A 22,566-nucleotide genomic window follows, 5' to 3' on the forward strand; every position below is an offset into this window, starting at 1 on the left:
TCCCTCCCTAAGCCAACTCCATGTGTGTGTGTGTTTTTTTTTAATGGTATTCCAGGAGGAGCTCCAGCGCTGGAGCCAGGCCATGGAGAAGGCCGTTCAGACGCTGGCAGCGGAGGAGACCCCGGGCCCCTCGGGGTCCAAAACCCACAGCCTACCCACCGCTCCCTCCTCCTCAGCTGCCCTGCCTGAGCCCGGCTCTGCCAAGAAAGACAAGGAGAAGAAGTTCAGCCGCTTTGCCAAGAAGAAGTGAATGAAAAAAAAAAAAGGAGAACCGCCTAGAGAGGCAGTAGCCTAGGCAACCTGGAAAGAGGAAGTAGTATTTGTGTACGACCAGTCGGAGCAAGCTTTTTATCACCCGATTTCTTTCTTTCTTCTTTGTTTTTTTTATATGATTTTTGTGACAAATAGTGTAGTTTAGGTTGAAAGCCATCATTATTGCCTGTATTTAAGCAAGTGTATGATTACAAAAATCAATTTTTATTTGTATTTAGAAATGCTAAGGTGAAAGAGTAAATTAAAAGCACAGGAATGCTTCACACTCAACCAAAGATTGTTTGTAAAACTTAGCTTTTTTTTTTTTTTTTTTAGTTCAGCTTCAGGTTTTTTGTGCTTTGTTTAGGCATGCTTTGACAAAGCCATATAGGACATTAAGGTATTTTTATCAATTTGCCTTATAAAATGGTTGTGAACTGTAATACTGGGCTGTTTTGAGTTCAGAGCACTAAATGCTTGGTACCGACGCAGAGTGAAATACACAATGTTTGAGAGGAGCTTTGTAAAACGCAGTGGAAAAGGTTTGGAGATGAGGAAAGCGTGGCGCAGTGCAGAACGGCGCGCACACACTGCAGGTGTTATTGCAGTTACGCAAACTAAACGCTCTATGCACCGGGAAGAATCGGAGTGAAGAGATTTTATTTTATTTGAGGTTTTTTTAAGTGATAGCCGTGGTCATGTGGGTTGAGAGCACCGCCTAACGTACAGGCTTTACTCTCAACTCATCTCTGACAGTTTCTTTTCCTGAATTTCAAATATATTCAACACTTGTGTAACAAACTGACTTTCATATCTATTCATTGACATGTACACACTATATATCTGCAGATGCATGGAGTATGTTTTACATTAGTTTGACATGGTGCTATCAAGATATTCCTGAAGCAAGACCAACTTGACATGCCTTATTTGTCACCAACTTGCAGTCGCACTAATGAAATGAGTTCTGTTAGCCCTCTTCCGTCTGTGGGGTGTTTCATAGAGGTGGCTCACATCTGCAGGATTTCCAGTAAAAGAAGAAAAAGCCTTCAAACTGACTTGTGAAAGGCTCGGGCTTCTATGAACATATGGATTAGCTACACTACATGGCAACATTTGGATTCAAATCATGGTGGGGATTCGTTTCTTCACAGAGGGACAGGGAAGCTGCAGAAAGATATAGAATCAAATAGTCTGGAAGACGGGAGTTAAATGCAGGGAAATCCTGGAGGAATATTTGTTAGAGGCTGGAGGAAAACTTTTTTAGAGGTTCAATTCTGCAGCCCAGGTATTTTTTTTTTTTTTTTTTTACAAATGCAGGGATTAGCAGAGAACCACTGTACCTGTTAAGTTTGGGAGGCCTGAGTTCATGGATTTGAAACATGCTAGGATGGTCTGGGTATTTAATGCTTACAAAAGCTTGGACTAAAAACACTAAAGAACCCGTCTGTTGGTACGTTCTGGTAGCTTTCTGCGAGGCCTGGTTTTATGAAGGCAAAGCATACCGACTAAAAGAAGCTAAAGGAAAAAATCAGTGGGAGCTGCCAGTCGTCCACAGCCTAAAGGAGAGAAGAACTCATCGCTCTTCTCTTTTTTTTTTAATCGAAAGTATTCAAAATACAGAAGTGGCAGCATCATGCCATATGGTTTGTGTAGTTATTTAATGTAAAAAATAAATAAAATAAACACTCCAACAAACGTTTACCCAGGATTTCATAATAGACATTTTAAAAAGTGATCTAATTTAAAAAGAAACTTCATAGTTGGAAAAAAGCCTTTCTGCTTGTTAACGTTTTATGATACAAATTGTAAAAAAGAAAATAAAACAAAATCAATAAATAGAAGCCACTCTTTATGAAACACCCGTCATCTCACTAGGCTAGATTTCATTTACTCGGTGCAAGCAGACAATCAGTAAATAAAGAGTCAAACTATAGCAAGCCAGAATTTAAACCAGAGGCTGTCACTTCCTTAGATATGATTAGAATAAAAGACTTAAGAGGACTGGGTGTGGCTCAGACAGCAGCAGTATGAAGCTGGGAGTATTTATGATGTGAATGTGACTTCACAGTAAAACACTGCATAATGAGGCAAAACCATTAACACAAGCAAACAGGAAAGCTGCAGTATGTAGGCCGTGCGGGTCAGTGTGGTGGCTCTAATGCATTTCTCACACAGCTATCCTGCCTCGTACTGCAGGCTCTTCACCCCGAGCCACAGTATAACTCAAGTGACCTCAATAAAAGCCATGTTTAGAAAGTTAAGCGAGACCGTTCACCTCAAGAGTTTAATGATCTACATTTAGGAAGAACCGATCTAGTGTATCTCTAGTCTTCTCAAACAGTGAGCATAATGTTAAATTTGTACTAAAAAACAGCTGAAAATGGTTTGAATGACTAGCATTGTATTTGTTTTTTATTGGTCACTATATCTATAAGAATGTGACATGTCTACTCTCACCTCCGTCCACTCCTTATCTCCGTGCCATTTGTGTTCAGTGGTTTTTAATCTGCATTTTGTACTCTCTCTCTCCAGCTACATAAAATATACAAAAATGTTGAGAGAAAACATCAGGATACATTTTGAGAATAAAGTTTAAAACCAATACCCAGGAACAGTCGGCTGCTTTGACTCTTTCTACAGTTTCAGATACATTTCTCTACACAGTGCTTAGTAACATTGTTCACGATCATTGATCATTTCCGGATTTTGTCGCATTGCAACCAAAAATTCAAAATTTGAGTTTTATTCCAGGACAAAATGGTGCAGCGCATTAAAGCAGAGCCAAGAATTGTCCCATATTTACCTCCTTCCAGCTTTAGATTAGACTTCATTTTAGTGTATTGGAGTGAGGAGACTAAATACAAAATCAGCATCCAAAATAATTTAAATAAATAAATAAATTATTCTATCACACTTCTTTGTGATGGCCTGTTGCATAAAAAGACACTAATAATCTAAAGAAATAATAATAATGAAAAATGCATGAACTCAAACTTCAGAGTAGTTTATTGAGTATAAACAAAGTGATAGAGAAAGATGTGAAACAACTGCAATGATTTCAAAACCAGCCAGTTTCTGTGAAGTCGCGCTGAATATGAACAAACTAAAAACAGACCAATGTGTCGCATTTACATTCTGGTAGCTGTTGGTGACACGAAGAGCCGACTGCTGGCGGGCAGCTTTCAGACTAATTAGATCTCAAGTCACCGGTAACAAGCTGATGATGATCACTTAGAGCACCGAACAACAGCTTATGTCAATCTTTACAAACTCAACACGCCTGCAGCCAAGCAGGCAGACAATTGTTTTGTTTTTTTTCCCCAGAACAAATAAGCCAGGAGATGCTGATGGGGGACGAGTTCAGCGCGCACTATTACTTATCGTTAGGCGCTCTGTACCCTGAGAGACCGTGGCAAGAGCCCCACCGGATGCATCCGGCGTCAACATTAATCAGCTCATTTACATACTGTGTATGTTTTCTGCCTCCTGCTGCAATTCCTCAGCCTGGCCGCGCTGACAAAATAAACTGAGATAATGTTTTATTGTCGGATGTAATAACGCTCACAGCGGCTGCGCGGTTTAAACAGACCGAGCGGATGCAGCAGGTGATACAATGACTGCTACAACACAGTAATTGTAATTTATATGGGGAAGATCATATATCACTATCAAAAAACAAAACAAAAAAAACAAAACAACAAAGCTTGTTGAATCTGAACTTCTCAAAGCTGCATCATACGCCCAGAAAACCACAAAAAACCAAAAATAAAACAATGCCCAAGTGACATATTAAACTAAATGCAGAAAAAATATATATATATTACAAATGTGTTTGAAGACTGAACATTTGTTTTTATACGTTTACAGATTGTGCAATTCCAGAGTATGAGGAAGTGAATTTTCTGCACATCACCTGATTTGTGAAGGAGCTCAGTCTCCAATTGGGAGCAATAAATCTTTATTAAGCCATCATAAAAAATAATAAATGCAGTCAGGTTGAGAGAATGACTACACAGAGAATATTTCATATTTACATCAACACTGCTATCAGAGAGAAAGACCTAAAAAAAAAAACAACAAAAAAAACCTACAGATAAAGGAAACACCGCTGATGTTTTAATGGTTAAACCTTGAAATCTATTCCCAAATTCAGTGTTGATATTTGCTTTAGGAGCTAATAAATTAATGAAGGATTGGTAGGCATGAATTCTTACGATAGGAAATTATTATATTTATACAAGAACCTCAGTCTGAAGGATCAAAATGTGAGAAATTAATGGGGAAGCTTTTAGTTAATTCCAGCATGAAGAGATTTGTCCTGATTCACTCCAAAAAGGCCAATTCTGGATTTATAAAGATTTTGAAACAGGATTTACAGGCGAATCTCCAAGAAATATAATATCATTAAAATCATTCATTCTTGATTTGAATTTTTTCAATTCAAATCAAGAAGTGAAGCTCATTATTAGGCATAGAGTTATGTATTTCAATTTTGATGACTATGTTCATATACTACTCAATCCTTGAACATACTTTATCTGCTTTAAAAAAAATCCTTTTATCAGGTGCATAGATTTTATTTTTTTTTATGAAATATACCACACTGTGTGTTTTGAGTTTATACAATGTAAGAGTTTCACTTTTTGAATTAAATCCTGAATGATATTCCATGTCTAATTTCTTGGAAAGCACCTGTAGATCAGAAATGGCAAAAACATGGGAACAAATAGTTGAAAACACATTTATTCCCACTTCATTTCTGCTTGACGGATAATTAAACTAGGCATAATCAGATCACAACAACACGTGACAATGAGCTTCGTTACACAATAATAACTATATTATTAATAATAATGAACCTAGGATTTGAGAATTTTCCATTTTAGATTTAACTACGGTCTCTAGGTGTGGATAAGTGACCTCGGACGTCACAACACACACCGGAAATCTGAGGAAGAGAGAAACCAGCTGACCGGAGCTCGTTTTACTTATGGTGAGTGTTCTGCTGCCATGTTGGGATAATATTTGGTATCAGACAGCAGTGGTGCTCGGTCAGTTGCTTCCTCTTTGGCTCAGTTTCTGATTCCCTCACCGCTCCAGACAGTCCAGCATGACTACTTGCAGCGCGGCAGACGCCGTCAAAGGCACCCTGGCGAAAAGTCTTCATGATCTAAATTGTTTTTACATTTCCATCTCAGTAAGTAAGTGTGTGTTTTGTGCAGACATGTTTCCTGTGTGTTGCAGAACGGGCTCAAAGTGGACGTCTGAGGCAAGCAGAAGGTTTCCTCGTCTATTTGATGAGCTTGTTGGCTCTTGCGTTTGCTTCGTCGATGCGGAGTTTATTCATGTCCGCCTGAAGGAAATGAGTATAGAGTAAAAACATACATAAACAAATTGTTTTCTTATTAATGCAAAAACTAGAGACGAACCAACAAAGATTTGCTAATTGGCTCCTTAAATTGACAGATAAATATCAGATAAAGATTTATAAAATATGATCTGATCCACACGTCAGGATAATCGTCTAAATCCTATTTTTCTGCGATTGATGGGTGATAAATAATTGATTTTATCAATTTATTAAAGTTTTGGGTTTTGAAGGTTTAATTTTTAGAAAATCTGGATTTTTAAAATTTATTTTCCCCACCGATGCTCAGCCAGAGCCGCCATCTTGTTTTACAGTTTCTGTTTATTTGGATTTTGAATTCAGGTCAACTCTACAGTATAACAAAATATTAGGTCCAAGCTACATTTTTTTTATTTTATTTTTAGATTTTAAAGTTATAACATTACAAAAATACAGCTGTAATATTTCCAGAATGAAATTGTACAATTAGCAAAAAAATGAAAAAGAGGAAAGCTAAGCATCTTGTGAAGTTATACTTTGGTCTTGGGAATACTTCCATCTTTTAACACACGACCATCAAATTATTTTCAGTAGTAGAAACGGCAAAAAAACCAAAAAGCTGGCCATGTTCTAACTGTACAATTTTTTCTTTAATTAAAGCGACTTTTTTCTTATAATTTTAAAACTTTCTTTTAGTAAAATTCCATTTTTATTCTGCCAACAATGAAATTAAACAAAATTTCCTGAAGCCTCAATCATACAACTTCTAGAAGGGAGGATTGGAATAAAAGCCATTTTCTGAAAATATTTGTCATTTCTTTTTTAGATAAGAAAAGAATAAAAAGGTTTGTTAAAACCACAAAACTGACTGCCTACCTCACAATCTTTTGAAAGCAACTACAACAATGGCAGAATTTTGCGTAAACAAGACGAAAAATCGGCCTCAGACTCACCTTGTCGTTGATGCGATCGATGTGAGCGTTCTGCTGGTCGATCTCGTTGCCCATATTTAGAGCCATGTCCTTCAGGTTGCCAATGATGCCGCCGACTGCCTGGAGGTTCTCCTCCATTTCATCCTCCCGCGCGTCGTTAGTCACTCTGAAAAACGACACGCCGCGGTTTGTATTTGGATATAAGGAATCCCCGAAGGCGGGAAAGACGAGGCGCATTACCTGTTGATGTAGGGGCCGGACGGCGCCGCGGCGCTCGTCTGGGTGGTCTGGCCATTGCGAACGCCTGAAGGCTGCCTCGAGACGACATTGGAGCCTTTGCCGTCACCTTCACCCTCGCCCCACGTGCGTTTGTAACGAGAGTCATTCTCGATGGATGACACCCTGGGGACAAAAAAAAGATTAAAAATCCAGTTGAAAATTTACACTGTGTTACAGTAAAACGCACACGCAACGCTTAAGTAGCTCTTTCTTAGCAGGTTCAATTGTTACTGCAGATGCTAATCAATGAAGCATGACGGTAAAAGATTCCCTACCTGATGTCTTGATAATCAAAGTATCTTCTTTTCCAAAACGAAAGCATTTCAGAAAGATTTTGCCCGTGTTTAGAATCGAATGCAGCCTTTTAACGTCATTATAAAAGCACATATGCCAAGCAGATTCATGGTAAATGTTGAGTAGTACTCTGCCATCAACAACATTTATGGGTAAAGAAAACGGCAATAAATCAACAAACCAGCAGCACAGAAGGGTTTGAAGCTGCATAAATACCGAATATATGGAAAATTTCCATATAAATTTTCCAGATTTATATGGAAAACACATATAAATCTGAAACATGTTAAAACATGAACATAAAACTGTCCCCAAAATGGAACTAATCATACGTTGTTGTCATTCCTGCCGTTGCAATTTGCGTTTGAAGCCGTCTGTAGCTTTGCAGTGCAATTACAGGCTCTCTTTTTGATACATTATAATTGCAACGGCAGGAAGATCGGCGGCGGCGGCGGCATGCAGGTCGAGGCGAGAACAGAAAGCGGCGGTGGAACGGACGGGCTACCTGTTGCAGGGGCAGACGCAGAGGCCGCAGCACCTGGACAGGTCCGTCAGGTTTTTCTCAGCCGTCTTCATGTCCTGGTTGATCTGGTCCATGCCCCGCTCCACATTCCTCAGTTGATCTAAATAAGAACCACACGTTATTTTAATCATTTAAATAAACGCTTTATGTTGTCGTCATGTTAAAAAAAACAAACATCTATTTACGATGGAAGAGGAAAAAACTGAAAGACTGCAGTTAGCATGAATGCACAGCTACTCTTAACGTAAAGAGCCAGTTAGAAGTTGGCTATGAATATGAATCAGCATTTTGGGTCTTTAAATATTCATCACATAAAAGGGGTGGGGTGAATTTCCAAAACAAGACTTCGGTGTACAATTTTTTGGTGTATTGTGGTTAAAAAGGAATGCATACAGAATCAAACACAAACACACACTCCCTGTACGGTGTGTTTACATGTCGTTGAGCCAGTTGCAGAGGAAACACACACTCCTGTCGCCTTCTGCTCCACTTTTAAGGCTGCATGGTGAAAATGTCGTCATCGCAATTTCAGCTTGTGCAATAGTTATATGAGGGTTTTTTTAAGTGCAATTATTGTTTAATATATTACAAGTGTTATGGGCGTGCATTTTCCATGCTAATACAAATTTTCTGATGTGAATATTTGACCGTTTTCACAGAAATGTAAGAGTTTATTTAAGATTGTTAGAATTCCTGTTTGCTGCTGCCTGAGTGGACAAACGGAGAAACTTTTTATGATGCAAAGACTGATCTGTTAGGCGAAATGACAGAGAAAAATGTCTGGAGAAGTCAAAGTGAAGCTTTTAAACCCAAGAGCAGTATAACAACTGTGAAGCGTCATGGAGGCAGGGTCAGGCTGAGAAACTGTTTAGGTCCCAGTTGTACTGGAATAATGAAGAAAAAAAAAAAAAAGAGGACTGCTTTGCAGCTTCTAAAATCTAATTTAACAACTTAATGGTTGTTCCAACAGAACAACAATCCCATCAAACCTGGTTTTTGAGTGATAAAAGGAGAACAAGATCACATTTAGTTGAAAGGCCCCTGACCTCAAACCTGTTGAAAACTATTTACGCAACTCATCTCTGACCAGGCAAGGGGTCAAATATTCAGCAGGATTCCTACCTGGATCTCGCCAACTGCTTTGGAGTTGAAAATGTCTGAAACTTGCTAAGTGACATTTAGCTAAATATCAACAGGTTATAGATTAGAGAATGTAATGTTTAATTTCTTTTACATCTACTTCTTGTTTTTTAAATTTACTGAAATTGGATGTTGTATTATCGTTCCTCTTGTTTGAGAAGTGTCTGGTACAAATCAACTGTAAATTACAAAATATGGAACATTTTACTCGGCTATTATGTGCTCATATACAAAAAAAAAAAAAGTAACCACATCCTTTTAGGTTCTATTCCAACATTTATTACTCTTATTGCCTCAGGAGGAAAAATGTGTCAATTATAAATCACAGAATACCTTGTTCTCTTTAACAGTGATGAAAAGTTGATGCTGTGAGCTCACCTGCTTGGTGGTCAAGCATCTCCATGGTTTTGACTCCTGTCTGTTGGCTCTGGAAGAGAAATACAAAGAAAAATTAAAGATTGCATCCTCACATGAGTGTAGGCAGAAATAATTAAAAGGTCGAGTCATGTTAAAAATGAAACAATGTTGACCTTGCTAGGAAAAAAAATAAAAAAATCAAATTACAAGTTTTAAAATAAGCAGTAGGACACAGCATTTTAAGAAAAAAAGTTTCAACAACACGGTAGATTTTGCCTCTCCACATAGTTTTCTACTTTACTTGTGTAATAACACCTTTAAGCAAAATGTAACATTTTTAGCACTTTCTTTCAGGCAGATAAAACAAGACCTGACTAAAAACGTCAAAAGAATAAGAATAAAAACATCAAAAGCCTCACCTCCTCTGCCATCTGCAGCATCCTCCTTGTGCTTTCCAGAGACTGGAGGGGAAAAATATAGTCAAGATCATTTTTAGGACAATATTATGAAACTTAACTGTCAGTCACTGAAGCGTTTCCTTCAGTGACTGACATTAACGTTAATAAGAATAAAGTGTCATTATTTACAAAATCATACAAAGTTGGGACTTTTAATGCAACTTTTAAAGCAACTTTGCATTAAAAGTGTCATTATTTACTGGATGACACTTCATGACAACAGTCAGACATTCATAAAGACTCCTTCATGTTCATAACAGGTGTTATGACAGTGACATGTCAGTCTTATGCACACCACGTCAAATAAAGTGTTACTGAAATATCCTCAAAAAATATCTCCATATTAAGAAAATACTCAATCTACTTTGAAGTATTTGATTTGACTTTTTTTTTCTCTTCCCAGAATTTTGCAATCTCTCTTATATTTGGAGACACACACACAACGTTGGAAGCTGAAATACTCTAATTTTAACATGATTTTCCTTTTCCAGTTATTCCAGTTGGCAGGCTCAGGAGGATTTTTGCTAATTATTGTGGATTACACTCAGAATACCAGCCCCTGAAGACTAAAATTGCCCCCCTGTGGTCTGAACTAATAAACATTGGCAGTGATTTCTGAATTTCATTGCCAACAAACTCCAGAGATGGAAACTTGTTGTGATCAACAAGATTTTCATAGGAGGCTGATGGAGGAGGGCACAGAAATGACACCACAACACCAACTGGTTGATCAATACAACATAGACCATTTTTCTGTTTTTGAAGAATGAATTATACAGACTTCTTATTGAATCTAAAACAATTTTTTTTTTTTCTCTCCAAACAGCCATATAATAGGTTGGAGTCACTGATCAGGTAAAACTCACACAAAAGCAAATAGACGAAAACACAAGAGGCAAGAAGTGACAGTGGAAGGGAATGCAGTCGGTTCAGGTAGAGCGACGCCCTTCATGCATCTATTAATAGGAAATGCTGCACAGAATCCCAGGAACTGCAGCGGCTTAGCACAAGACTGCACAGTTGCTATCACTAAATCTTAGTTAACAACAAAGAGTCGAGAACAGATTCCTCATTTTCTCCGTTGTGTTTGCTCTGAATACATTCATCGGCGAGTTGAGAAACAGACAAACACAAATTGGCTAACGGGATGTGTCGAGCTCAGCCAGGTTTCTGTTGACTTAGCCAGAACGTCCCTTGCTCGGATGAACATTACATTATTGCTTCTGCAATCCTTCCACTTGGCCAGTTAAGCCCAAAATCGCTGCCAATAGTTGCCAGATTGTTGTGACGTCCCAAATCTTAGATATAGAACAGCTTAGCTTAGGGCACTTATGCCGGAAAGCTTTAATGGGAAAATATATTTACCCTAGATGAGATGGCAAATGGCTACAATGAAAACTTCTCACAAGCACATCTACCAGTAACACGTCTACACAAAAAAGCACACAGCATGGCTGTAATGTGCCAGGATTACAATGCATCAAATTACATTTGACAAAAAATTTAAAAAGCTGTTCTTTTAAGGTTAAATAACCTTTCAAATGTGCCTTAAAATGTATTTATACATCTTGAACTTTCACAGATTTCAGCTTATTCTTTTATACAAGTTGTTTGTTGATTTTTATTCTCGACAAACCAACACAAAGCGTGGTTTATTAACCACAGGCAGCAAATTAGAAATTTGAAAAAAACAAAAAAAGAGTCTGTTTTTCTTGATGTTTTGCAAAAGAAAAACAAAAAATGTTTTTAAACGTTGATATGCATTTGTATTTCGATGCAAATCTACTTTTATGTCTCTGTCAGTTTTGTATGTTTAGATTTTTGTTTTTAATTTTGCCCTTTTGTTTTAGCAAAATAGCTCAAACTCCCTAAGATTACATGGGTGCCGTAAGTAAACATCAATATTCTGCTTTCCCAGAAATTTTCAAAAGGATCTGGACTTAGATGAACCTATTCTAACAAATACACTCCGATCTACTGACAGCTGCTGCCTTTCAGAGTAGATTCCCTGTCCATGAAGAAGAAAAGCCTCCCCGCAGCATTATGCTGCAACAGCCAGGTTTTATTGTAGAGATTGTGAGATAAGGGTTATGTGAAAAGTAATTTTCTGTTCTTCTGACTAAAGCTCTTCTTGCCCATCCTTTATAATCTTTACTGACCATGTCTCACAAGGTTTGCCATCCCAATTCTGGACACCTGACTGAACCGTCTGCAACAAATGGTTAGGATATTGTTTCATAACGTCAACCTGCTGTCAACATCTCCGCAACGTTTTCCCTCAATTATCTGCTGTATTTTTTGGTTGTCATGATTCTTTTTATTCACTAGTGTTCTCTAACAAACCTTTGATTTCTTCACAGAATTTCTGCTGAGAACAAACAACACAAATGTACTTTATTTACCAACTAGCACATTTCTGAAAACCAAAGGTTTTATTTATTGTGTATTGTAGTGAAGGGGTTAAATTCAAATGCATGCTACGCTTTTTAGGAAATAAAAAAAAATAAAATAAAAAAAGCCAGACTTTTCCAAATATTTCACAATTATTTGCTATTTAAATTTGTCATGATCTTAGTGCAATAAATTAACAACAGCTCAAGGTATATAACATTTATGCAGGGCACTGTATATTTTATTCCTAAATACTGCATTATAAACGATAAATTATAATGTCCTGATACACAGTCAGTCATGCGTTGAGTGTTTAAGGTTTGGCCAGTTACCCAAAGCCAGGGTGGTTAGCAGAATTAGCAGCATGACATTTCCATGCCCACACGCCTCCTTTATCAACCAGGCAGCAGCACAAGGAAGAAGAAGAAGAAAAAACAAGAAGAAGAAGGGTAGAAAGAAAATTGCAGGTTTAGTTCAAACACAGAAAGCAGAAAAACACAGCTGAGACAAACAAGAGAAGTTTAGAACCAATACACATTAGAGCAAAGTATTTATTTTATCAGTTTGGTTACGATGTCCAGTGCTAGTTAAACTATCAACTTCATAGTAATGAAGCAGATTGAAATAAAGTCAACCTGTGAAAAACACTGACAGGTCAGGAAGCTACCAGACTAAACCAGGAACCAAAACCTCAGACCTTCCATGCTTTTTATGAAGAGATTAAGAATAGTTTTTTCCCTTGTCATGTTATGCAACAAAGGGCTAAAAATATTGTTCCATAATATAAGTTGTTTTGACCCCCCCCAACAATAACCACATTTAAATTGTAATAATTTGCACATTTAGATCACATCTTTCTTTGCTTTTACTACAGGTAACTAGATGAGGACAACATGTGGTTGTGGATCCGTTTAACAAATGAATTTTCATCAATGCTTAGCTTTAGTGATGTAGGTGGTGGACTGTTTAGCCTTTACTTGGAACCACTGCTTCCTATGTTTACACAAGTACTTCACAAGAAGAACTCCTTCTGCTTTACATATTCATATTTTCCAGCTGAGTCAGTTTTCAGTCATTTCCATGTGGAAGTAAATTTGTTTGGCTCCTACAATGAAGTACCTGTTCAAAATCTGACTGACATTTTCACTTTCTTGCAATGCTAGCGTACCAATTGTTTACTAAAAGTTCGCACAATTGAACTGTAAGTGGCATCCATGTATTCAATTCAATGTTGAAGTGAATAGACTAAGCAACTAAAAGCCTTCAGTGTGAGCATCCAAAACATTCTAGGTTTCATTTCATTCACCAAAAAATGTAACATTTACCGAGAGAGAAACAGGGAAAGAACAGGATTCAGTACCTCATCAGTCAGCTGGTTGGCTTTGCCAGCCATTTGTTCCACGCTCATCTCATCCATGTTGATGCTGTCCTGCTTAGCGGCTCTGCCTGTGGCTCCGAGCTCAATATTCTGCGGCCTGAAGAGGGAGGATCGCAAGTGAGTAAATAGTTACCGTTAACTTCAACTTTGATGAGATTCACATGACCCTGAACCTGAGAATGAGGAGTGTACAGAGAGCAAAGCACCTACGACAGCAAACATGCATATAGTCGATTCAATTCACCACATGTTAAATAAATAGAACAATATTATATTTAAAGGAAAAAATTGGAGTGAAAAGGAGTAACATATACAGTAGGTACAACTCTTACAGGCATACTAGCATCAACCAATAGTTTAAAGGTTACAACATCTCTAAAATGTTCGATTAAGCTATAATGCAAAAAATATTCAAGTGCTTTATTTGAGATATTTGGAGTAAATTTCAAATGTTGAAACAGTGGTGGTAGAGGAGCAACTCATTTCCCCATTGTTTTATTCTATAAGGAGCAATATTGTTAAAAAAAAGATGCACAATGAGAACTTCAAAGCTACTTAAAGCATATTTTGATGTTTTTGTTCAAAGAATGTAGCATAATCGAAATCCATATTTCAGTTCAAATTGTTTAACCTTTAACAGTTATTATTCTATACTATTTTAACACGAATAATAACTAGAACTGGACAATATGTTGCTTATTGATCATTATCTCGATATTGTTCACATAATCGTATTGAAAAGAGCTGCAATGAATGTTTGCTTATTATGCAAGACTGATGCATTCAGGTTCTCCTTGCCTGTAGTATATTTGGCCGACAAATAAATGTTTTAAAGGTAAAACTTTTTGTTTTATCTCTAACTTGGAGTCTATGTTTTCTCAGAACCCAAAACAGAAATACAATAAAAAAAATTTAATTGAATATGTTGTAAATTATTCTACCTTAGTAGGAATAATTATTGCTTTTTGCCTTGTTTCTTTTTTTTAATAAAGTTAATATTTTACATTTCTAAGCCTTCACCCTGAAACCACAGAGTCTCATACTCTCACTAGTCTCTGCTTTTATATTTTAGGGAGTGAGCAGTACATGTACAAAAAAATGTTTTATAATAAAGATGTATAAATAAAAACAAGCATGTTACTCCTCTAGTGACGGTATTTTGTGGGAAGATAAAAACGCAATTAAAGAAGTTTAAATGACCTAAAGTCCACATGACCTCCGTGACTTAACAACATCCTGCAACATATCAGCTAACATACATGCTTACACAAATATATATATTTATATATGCTGAACACCAATATCTGCCAGTGGATAGCCGGGATGGTTTATCGACTGAGGTCTCACTTTTTAATGCATCTATTAATTATTAAGGAGATAAGAGCTCCAAACACTTACAGGGTAGAAATCTGGAAATGCAAGGTTCACTTATCCATCTCATCTCACGTTAAATTGATTACTTGACAGCTGAATAAATGAAGCAGCTTGAACAGGGGGAGATAGTTTTATTCTGATTGAAAACTCAGATTTACACCGATATGATAGAAATATGCAAGTTAAAGCTCGCCTGTGATGTAAAAGCACAAGTCACACTCTGTGCTGCTAAACAACTTACCTGAAATATGGAAGACAAATTAGATTACTTAGATTTTAGACAAAGGTAATGAATCGTAGCATGTTTAGTGCTGACTCAGTTCATATTTGAGAGGGAAAGAAAAATGCAAAACTTAAACAAAGCAAGGTTTGCCTCTTAAGAAGCAGTAGGAGGCTCAACGCATTCTGGATTAGAAATACACAGAGTATATTTTAGATGCAGGGTAGTCAGCCGAATAATGTATGCTGCGAAGGACTTGAAAACTGTAAATAAAGAAATAAACCTTGAGACTGAGTGCTGGGAACTAGAAAGATTTTATTTACTAAACTTATGAGTATACTGATTACCGTTAACTCACATTTTTCTGACTGTCTTCCTTCTTTACTATTACATAACATCCCCATCACTTCCCTTAAGATTTGCTATCTCTGCTAGTAAAAACACGCATCAGCTTTGGGTACTATGGGTAATTACAGTCCATCCAATAGGCCAACTATATTATCAACATGCAGACCTACCAAATATTACAAGCAGCTAAATTCAGCACACTCATTCTGTTACTTAGGATTTGATATATTGATCTAGTAATATTTGATTAGCTGGCACGCACAAGATTAAATGCAGATAAGGCTGACACTTTGCAGACTGATGATCTTATTTTCTTACGCGTCTAAAATATAAATCCAGGTTCTTTGATAGAGGATAAAAAAAAAAAAAGAGGAACTAGATCATCCAAATTTATGCATCAAGGAACTATGAGAACATTCAAATGTATGCATCAGAATGTACTTCCTTAACCATTGTGATTTTTAAAAACTATCTAATTCCATATAAAATACACCAAGTTAAATGCTGTATTTGATCAGTTTTTCACTGATCAAGGAAAAACTGAATGGTTCTGATTGACTGGTGAATCTCCGTAAATAAAACGACAAACAAAATAATTGGCTTTTTTTTTATCTTTGTGAGTCTCTCTGAGCTAAACTTTAATCAAGCTTCTTCTCTTTCTGGCATCATGTCACTCAAACTTCTGGTATGCAGACTTGTTTACATCTTCATCAGACTAAAACAGCAGCTGTGAAGGAGGCTAACTTTTGTGGTGGGTGAGAAGCACAATCAAAGCTTTGAATGTTAAAGGACTTTTGAATGAAGCTTTGCACGACTCCAAACAACAGCACTTTAAAGGGGACATAAATGCAATGTGATCATATTCTAATAAGTAATTAGGAACATAAACAAAACAAACTACATGAAACTCATAAAAAGAGAATAATCTGAATATTTCTTTTGAAGAAGATCAATAGTCAGAATATTATTGTGTATGTAAACACAGCCATTGTTGTGGTGTCTCCCAATGTGACTTGTACCGATTTAATTATTCATGATTTCAGCTCTTTTTAGCTTCGTTTTAACTCTATTCTAATTTTCCTCATCCCTTATTTGTCTTGTTCGAGCATCATTTATTTACCTATTTGAGATTATTATATTCATTTCCTTTTACATCCAGCATGTGCAGCTTCGTGTAACAGGAACTAAGAAGCATGCTGCTTCTGTGAAACAGATTCACCCAAATATAGTCCGTTTTATAAATCCTGCATTGCATTTTCTGCAACATAAATTAGTAACACTCAAATTTAAGACCTACTCCACAATTTAGAATCCCCTGCAAAGCACAGTAAAAATTAACAAATGAAACATTACGACAGCCTACAAATGAAAAGCTGTTTGTCATTAAAACCAGAGCTGAAACTGTACCTTTAAGATGAGAGACGACATGCTCTCAGTACCACTCACTTCATGCAACAGCTGTGGTGCTTTAACACTGTGTTCATTTATTTTTATTGTGACAAAGCATTTGCATACTAGATCACTTTAAAACAACAGGGTTATATATGGCAACATTAAAATGCAAATACTCTGGTTCCTTTACCAGTGCTTGAGAATTATACAATGTCTCAAACTATTAAAGCCCAACACCCACAGCAACAGTTTAGCAACTTCTGCCTGCTGATCATACGAGAACACAATAACTTCATGTTAGGCGGCTCAATGCAGGCTCTGTGTTCAGATCACCAATCCGACGTCACGATCCTGACTCAGACACTTGAGCGTGTCATCAGGAAGCTACAACTGCTGAGTTTATCAATTTGTTTCGCTATGAATGAACTTTTTTGTAATTACTGCTAAAAAAAAAAAGAAAGAAAAAAAAAAAAGAGGATTTTAGTCAGGAAGTAAATGGTAATGAGTATCAAATGATTACTTCACTACCTGCAAGGCATGCTGCGGCAAACACGGTTTAGCTGTCTGGGTGGTTTTCCTAATTCAGAAACTGATGGGTGTGAAGGATTTGGTGACATTGGGATTTTGAGGCAATGCTTAATGATTCTGTTTGTTCCGTGTTATGATGCAATCACTAGGAAGACACTATTTAAGTGGGACAGAAGACATTAGAATGACTGACGCAATACCAGCCTCAACACAACGATGACATGAGAATCAGCTCATGACAGGCTAAGATTCATCACAGATTGTTTTGTTCAGGGCCGAGAACCAGCTAATCATAAACGCATACGCAAATTCAGGAGTTTTTTTCTCTCAATTTGACCTTTTAGATAACATAAAGGAAGTACTGCTTTATTCATTTCTGCATTTCTTCCGCTTTTGTCAGCGCTTTTTCATTTACAGGTTCAAATGACATTTTCCTGTTTTGCAAATAGCCCCCGGACTTCAGATCTCCTGTCAAACCTACAGCAGGGAAAAAAACCCCCCAAAAAAACTAAGGTGGAAAAATGGGTAGTCTGCTTGGCAGCCGACTCAATGATTTAATGTTGTTGACTCTACATTTATCTCTTATTTTCCTTTTTCTTGGACCAGAGAGCACATGTTTCACAGAAACGCAACAGCTTTTTTCTGACAGATCATTACACTCGGTACACAGAAGTTTATATCTATAGCACTGAAGGCGGATTTATCAGGAGCAACATGAGAAATTGAACATGTCGATAGGACTGTCAGGATCATTTCTGCTGGTGATTTAATGACGTAAAACTAAGTCTGACCAACAATTTATTAATCCATCAGTTTCAGATCATGTTAGCGTCACTTGTCTTCACTCTTTCGTCATTGATTTAATAATGCCAAGAATTTAAAATGAGACATTTAGATGGTTTTGTTCAGCTGATTTTATACAAGTCAGGAGAAAGGATTTTAATAATCACTGGGGAGATAATCTGTCTTTATATGGAGCTTTACAATGACAAAATAAACTCACAATACATAATCACAGAAATGTAAGGTTGATTAGTGGGTTTCCAATCACCAGAAGTCAACAACGTTTTCAGTCCGAAGGCTCATTTTTGCCTTCAGACTTGCAAATATGGCTGTTTGGAAAAGTTTATGGAGGAGAAAAAAACATGGACAGTAATGCTGTGGAGATTACAGGGCCACCTCCCACAGCTCTTAGTAAAATAACACCAATTTAGTTGGCAAGCTATGAGCTCAGAGTTCTGTCAAGCAGCCAACTGCAGGCTGGCATCCAGAAAACAAAGCTTGAAGAATATCCAGTTACACACCTGTTACCCTATAAAGATCAATAACAAAAAATGTGAATATTCTGCCCAATGACGCCTTTTACTTTAAAACTAAATCTAGCAGTTTATTCTATATTTTTGCTTAAGTAAATGTAGCAAATCAGAATAATAATAAATAAACAATATAAATAATAAACACAACTACAATAATTAATATAAGTCAGCAGCAGTGGGAGTAGTTGTTGTCTTTCAGTTTTAAATAAGAACAACTACATGATTCGAAGCATTTCTAATTTTTGAGGTGAAACCGGACCAACAAATCAAATCTTCATTACAATAACTTCAGGTCCAAACACAAGAAACAGAGTAACGGACAAAAAATATATATATATACATTTCTGTAACTATGCTCTAGTGTATTCTTTAAGTACAATATGTTTCGAAAAACAATTGCCAATTGTATTTAGATAATGATTACTTTGATAATGGCTGCATTAAGCGTTGGTATGTTTTTATTTTTCTCCCCATAATCCAAAAGCACAAGTCTCAAATAAGAGGTTGCAAGACAGATTTTAAATATTTTTGTTATCAGCCTAATTTAATAAACTAGCAGACACACGAGGAAAGATTTAACAAGCCTTAAGGACATACCAACTCATGTTGGCACAAACAAAAAGTGGATTAAAAACAACAGCCTGAACAGGTAGAGGCCTTTCTTGTTCTTCAGCCCAAACTTGTTCCTCCAGATCTTACTGATGAACAAAGTTACGTCTTTTTTTTTTTATCCCAGTCACGTTGAGGTAACAACTCTGTACAAAGTTGTTTTTTTATATACTCTCACTGTGTCCATTTGTTGAAAGAATAAACAATTTAGCAAAAGTAAGGTTTGTCAGGAGCCTCAACAATTTGACCTATGACATCATGCTGAAAAGTCTTTCACTTTCCAGTTTACAGATGACACATTTAGGGCCCTGGCTATGTTTCAGGTAAACAAGCTTTATGGTTGAAATAAGGCTGGTTATTTAGCTCCACTACCACGTTTAAATTGAGGCAACGCGCCACCAACGCACCTGATGACACTTCAGTCACGTATTGATCACAAGAGGAACAGGTGCCGTTCGGCTGTGCGAGAAATATTAACCCAACTGCTCTGAACCAGGAAAGTCAAAAACACACCCAACACAAAGAAAAGTTGAACACGTAAGTCCATAAAACAAACTTTTAAAAGACACTAAAAATACTTCTGGGAAGAGAGAGGGGGAAAAAGTGTCAAAATTTTCTTACATTTTTAGAAAATGTTGCGGTTGTTCTCATGTATCCTGGTTAGGAAAAGGAAACGCAGCAGGGCAACTCGTCAACCTAGCTAACTCCAGCTAGCTGGCTAGTTCCGCTTTCTTGCTAATTTAACGACGCCGCTCAAACTACGCTTGGAGGAAAAAACGACCAGGTATTTAACGAGACAGTTTAGACTTACTGGTAACCAGTTGAGCGGAAACTCCTCCTTCTTCAAAGTATGTAAACTTGGCGCTGGTCACTCCTGGATTCCTCCACTGACTCCGCCGTCTAAACGAACGTGGTAGGTGAGGCGTTGGCGTGTCGTCGGAAATACCACCACTCATTCAACACGTAAGTTTGCAGTGGCACACATTTTTGTGACGTTAGTTCTCAATTAAAAAATACTTTGAAAAAAAAAAACAACAACACTAAAAGTAGACATATATTTGCTTTATTAGTTTTATTTAACTTTACATTTCCCGCTCCTTGCCATGTTAGTCATATGCAACTTGTTTGTCTTAGCTATTTTTTTTCCAGCTATTGCTTAGTTAGTTGCTCATTATTAATTGCGAAACTTAAAGTTACAAGCTTACTTAAATATGCCGAAAACTACGTTAAGTTTGTACTTTTATTAGTAATAGTTAGAGTTACTGCGTATACAATAGGCACATGAACGCAGCACATGAGAGCAGGGATGTCCTGTCATAAGACTCAGTCCAGAGGGTAGAAAATATAAATAAAGAGGCACTCCTCAGTTTCCCCACATGAGTGCAGCATTTACCCTTCACCCGGACCTGCCCCAGCCCCCCTCCACTCCTCTCCTCTTCTCCTCCTTTGGGTATTTTACATGAAAACACAGCACCAGATATATTCTGTAGTGCTTCTGAGCGGTGCTTTGAAACCCAAGCCTCCAGTTCTGAATCTGCCGTATAATTCCCAACGTTGTTGTGCTTTCAGCCACAAAAACCGTTTTCAAGGTGACTGCAAAGATAGGCAGACAGCCAGCTAGTGTATCCGCTGACAGTGACTAAAAGCCAAGAGTTTTTATCTCGGTAACTGTACCTAAATGTTTTCCCACCTATGCAGCTAAATACTAACGAGTAAAAAAAAAAAAAAATCCATTTACAGTCTCAAGTTTGGACAAATTATCCTTCAAAGCTGCCCTCACCATGCTGCCCACAGTGCCTGAATGATGACTCGCTTTCTTCACCCATGTAACTTTTATAGAGTCTACATAGCATGCATTATTCAGCAATAACACCGAGACCATCTGGACTTCTGTGTGTGTTTTTGCCTGTGTGTCTATGGACGGGTGAGTGCTTCGTAGTTAACTTTCCTGCTGCCATCATTTCACGCCACATCCAACAGTGCTTGAAGAGCTAAGAATTAGTATTTCATCTATAATTACAGCTAAGGTGTAATGCGTGTGCTCTTCCACAGCAGATGCATACAATGTGGAAGAAGAAGAGAAATGTAGAGTCAGAGGACGTTCATTAGAGTCTAGCAAAATTGCATGCTCAGGATCAAGCTCTTTCATCACGTCGCTCCCCATTAATAGAAATGGGAGTGCTGCCCTAATTCCATAATTTCTAAATCATGCCTGTTAGTCGAATATGAGGAGACAAAGGTACAGGGGTGAGCGGAGAATAGATTAGTCTGCATCCTAATGATGTGTCAGGGAGAGACGGAGAGCGGCAGAACAAGAGATGAAGGGACGGGTGGAGAAAAAGAGACAGGAAAAGAATCTTGAGAGGTTTCCATCTGGATCCCTTGGCCTTGTTTTCTGGCCGTCGCCAAAACCAACATCACACAGGCCAATTTTTTATTATTATTTTTTTCCTGCTGATTCTTTTCCCCATGTGTATTCCGGCCTAAAAATGAGCCAAAATAATTAAATGGCTAATTAGATCTGGAGGAGAGTAACGGGGTTACGGTTTTACACAGTGACTCGGTGCTGCGCTCGTTCTCGTGATTTCAAGCAGCACATCTGGTAATTTCTGGCTCCACTCCAGTTGTATCGCTCATCCATCTTTCCTCTCACAAGGGTTGAGATATGGGAATGTGGGAAATGTTTCGAGGCCTTGCTTGATCGAGCTTAATTTTACATTGGGCTAATTCCGCCCGTACCTGATACTTGTCAGGACAAAGAATTGGCTGACCAAGCGTGCATCTCAATATGAGGAGATAATTTCATTCCCTACTCTCTTCCTCACCAGAGTACCCTCTTTTTTTCCATTTGAATTGAGCTCTCATATGAGGCAATTTGTTTGAAACTGGAGACATCAATAGCCATTAGCCTGCTTTTCGAGGGCCAAACATGGCAAGCTAAGGCTGATCTATTATTCATGCACCTCGCTTTTCCCTCCAAACAATGCATCTTATATTTTTTTGTGCATCATGCTGCCAAAACTGACAAGTCAGTGGTTTCAAATAACGCTTTTGAAGCAAAGCTGCTGAATGTTTTACCCTAGCAGTTGGTCCGCTGGTGGAAGAGAGATGATTGTGTCGCTCTGGTAACGTCTGGATTGATGGAAGCCTGCTGAGCTAAGAAGGCAAGGAGATCTTCAAGTGAAAGTTTAAACATTTTCAGCATGTTTGAAATCTACACCAATAAGGTCATTGTTCTGTCAGGCAAAAAAATGAGGGAAGTGAGGTTCAAAGTGCTACTGCTGAAGAATGATCCTCATTATTTTTGGTCTTTGTTTTGATAATAAAATAATCTCATTTTATTTTAATGAGATCCCCTTTATGAAGGGTAAAGACCATGGTGTTCAGATAGTCTGTGCATGGTCTTTGACTCCCCATTGGGGAAT

At 37.5% G+C, this 22,566-nt stretch overlaps 2 protein-coding genes across 5 annotated transcripts in view; one reads left to right on the forward strand and one right to left on the reverse strand.

The window, feature by feature from the left end:
- Positions 1-3,931, forward strand: part of sptb (spectrin, beta, erythrocytic) — a 47,273-nt gene extending 43,342 nt beyond the window's left edge. For all 3 annotated transcript variants that reach the window (XM_027999979.1, XM_027999981.1, XM_027999978.1), the window contains one exon: positions 56-3,931. In XM_027999979.1, coding sequence (XP_027855780.1) covers positions 56-250 — 195 coding nt within the window. In that variant the 3' untranslated portion in view covers positions 251-3,931. The remainder of the gene's footprint in view (positions 1-55) is intronic.
- snap23.1 (synaptosome associated protein 23.1) lies at positions 3,244-20,086 on the reverse strand. Of its 2 annotated transcripts, none has more exons than XM_027999982.1 (8): positions 19,763-19,933; positions 13,337-13,451; positions 9,547-9,588; positions 9,149-9,197; positions 7,613-7,730; positions 6,775-6,936; positions 6,556-6,700; positions 3,244-5,608 (listed from the first exon to the last, which is right to left on the reverse strand). In XM_027999982.1, coding segments are annotated over exons 1-8 (696 nt in total). In that variant the 5' UTR covers positions 19,765-19,933; the 3' UTR covers positions 3,244-5,545. The 2 variants fall into 2 exon arrangements, with proteins under 2 accessions (XP_027855783.1, XP_027855784.1); XM_027999983.1 differs by lacking the exon at positions 19,763-19,933 and adding an exon at positions 19,953-20,086 and having other exon boundaries at positions 5,509-5,608.
- Positions 20,087-22,566: the final 2,480 nt, after the last annotated feature.

The sequence above is a fragment of the Xiphophorus couchianus genome, chromosome 19, assembly GCF_001444195.1.
Source record: "Xiphophorus couchianus chromosome 19, X_couchianus-1.0, whole genome shotgun sequence".
NCBI classification, from domain to species: domain Eukaryota; kingdom Metazoa; phylum Chordata; class Actinopteri; order Cyprinodontiformes; family Poeciliidae; genus Xiphophorus; species Xiphophorus couchianus.

Bases quoted from the DNA above. Each gene is read 5' to 3' on its own strand.
- snap23.1 (XM_027999982.1), bottom strand. The intron at 7,731-9,148 runs GTGAGCTCACAG...GTTCTTATTTAG, and splicing joins GATGCTTGACCACCAAGCAG to ATCAACTGAGGAATGTGGAG. The intron at 6,701-6,774 runs GTAATGCGCCTC...GTCGTTTTTCAG, and splicing joins TCCGGCCCCTACATCAACAG to AGTGACTAACGACGCGCGGG.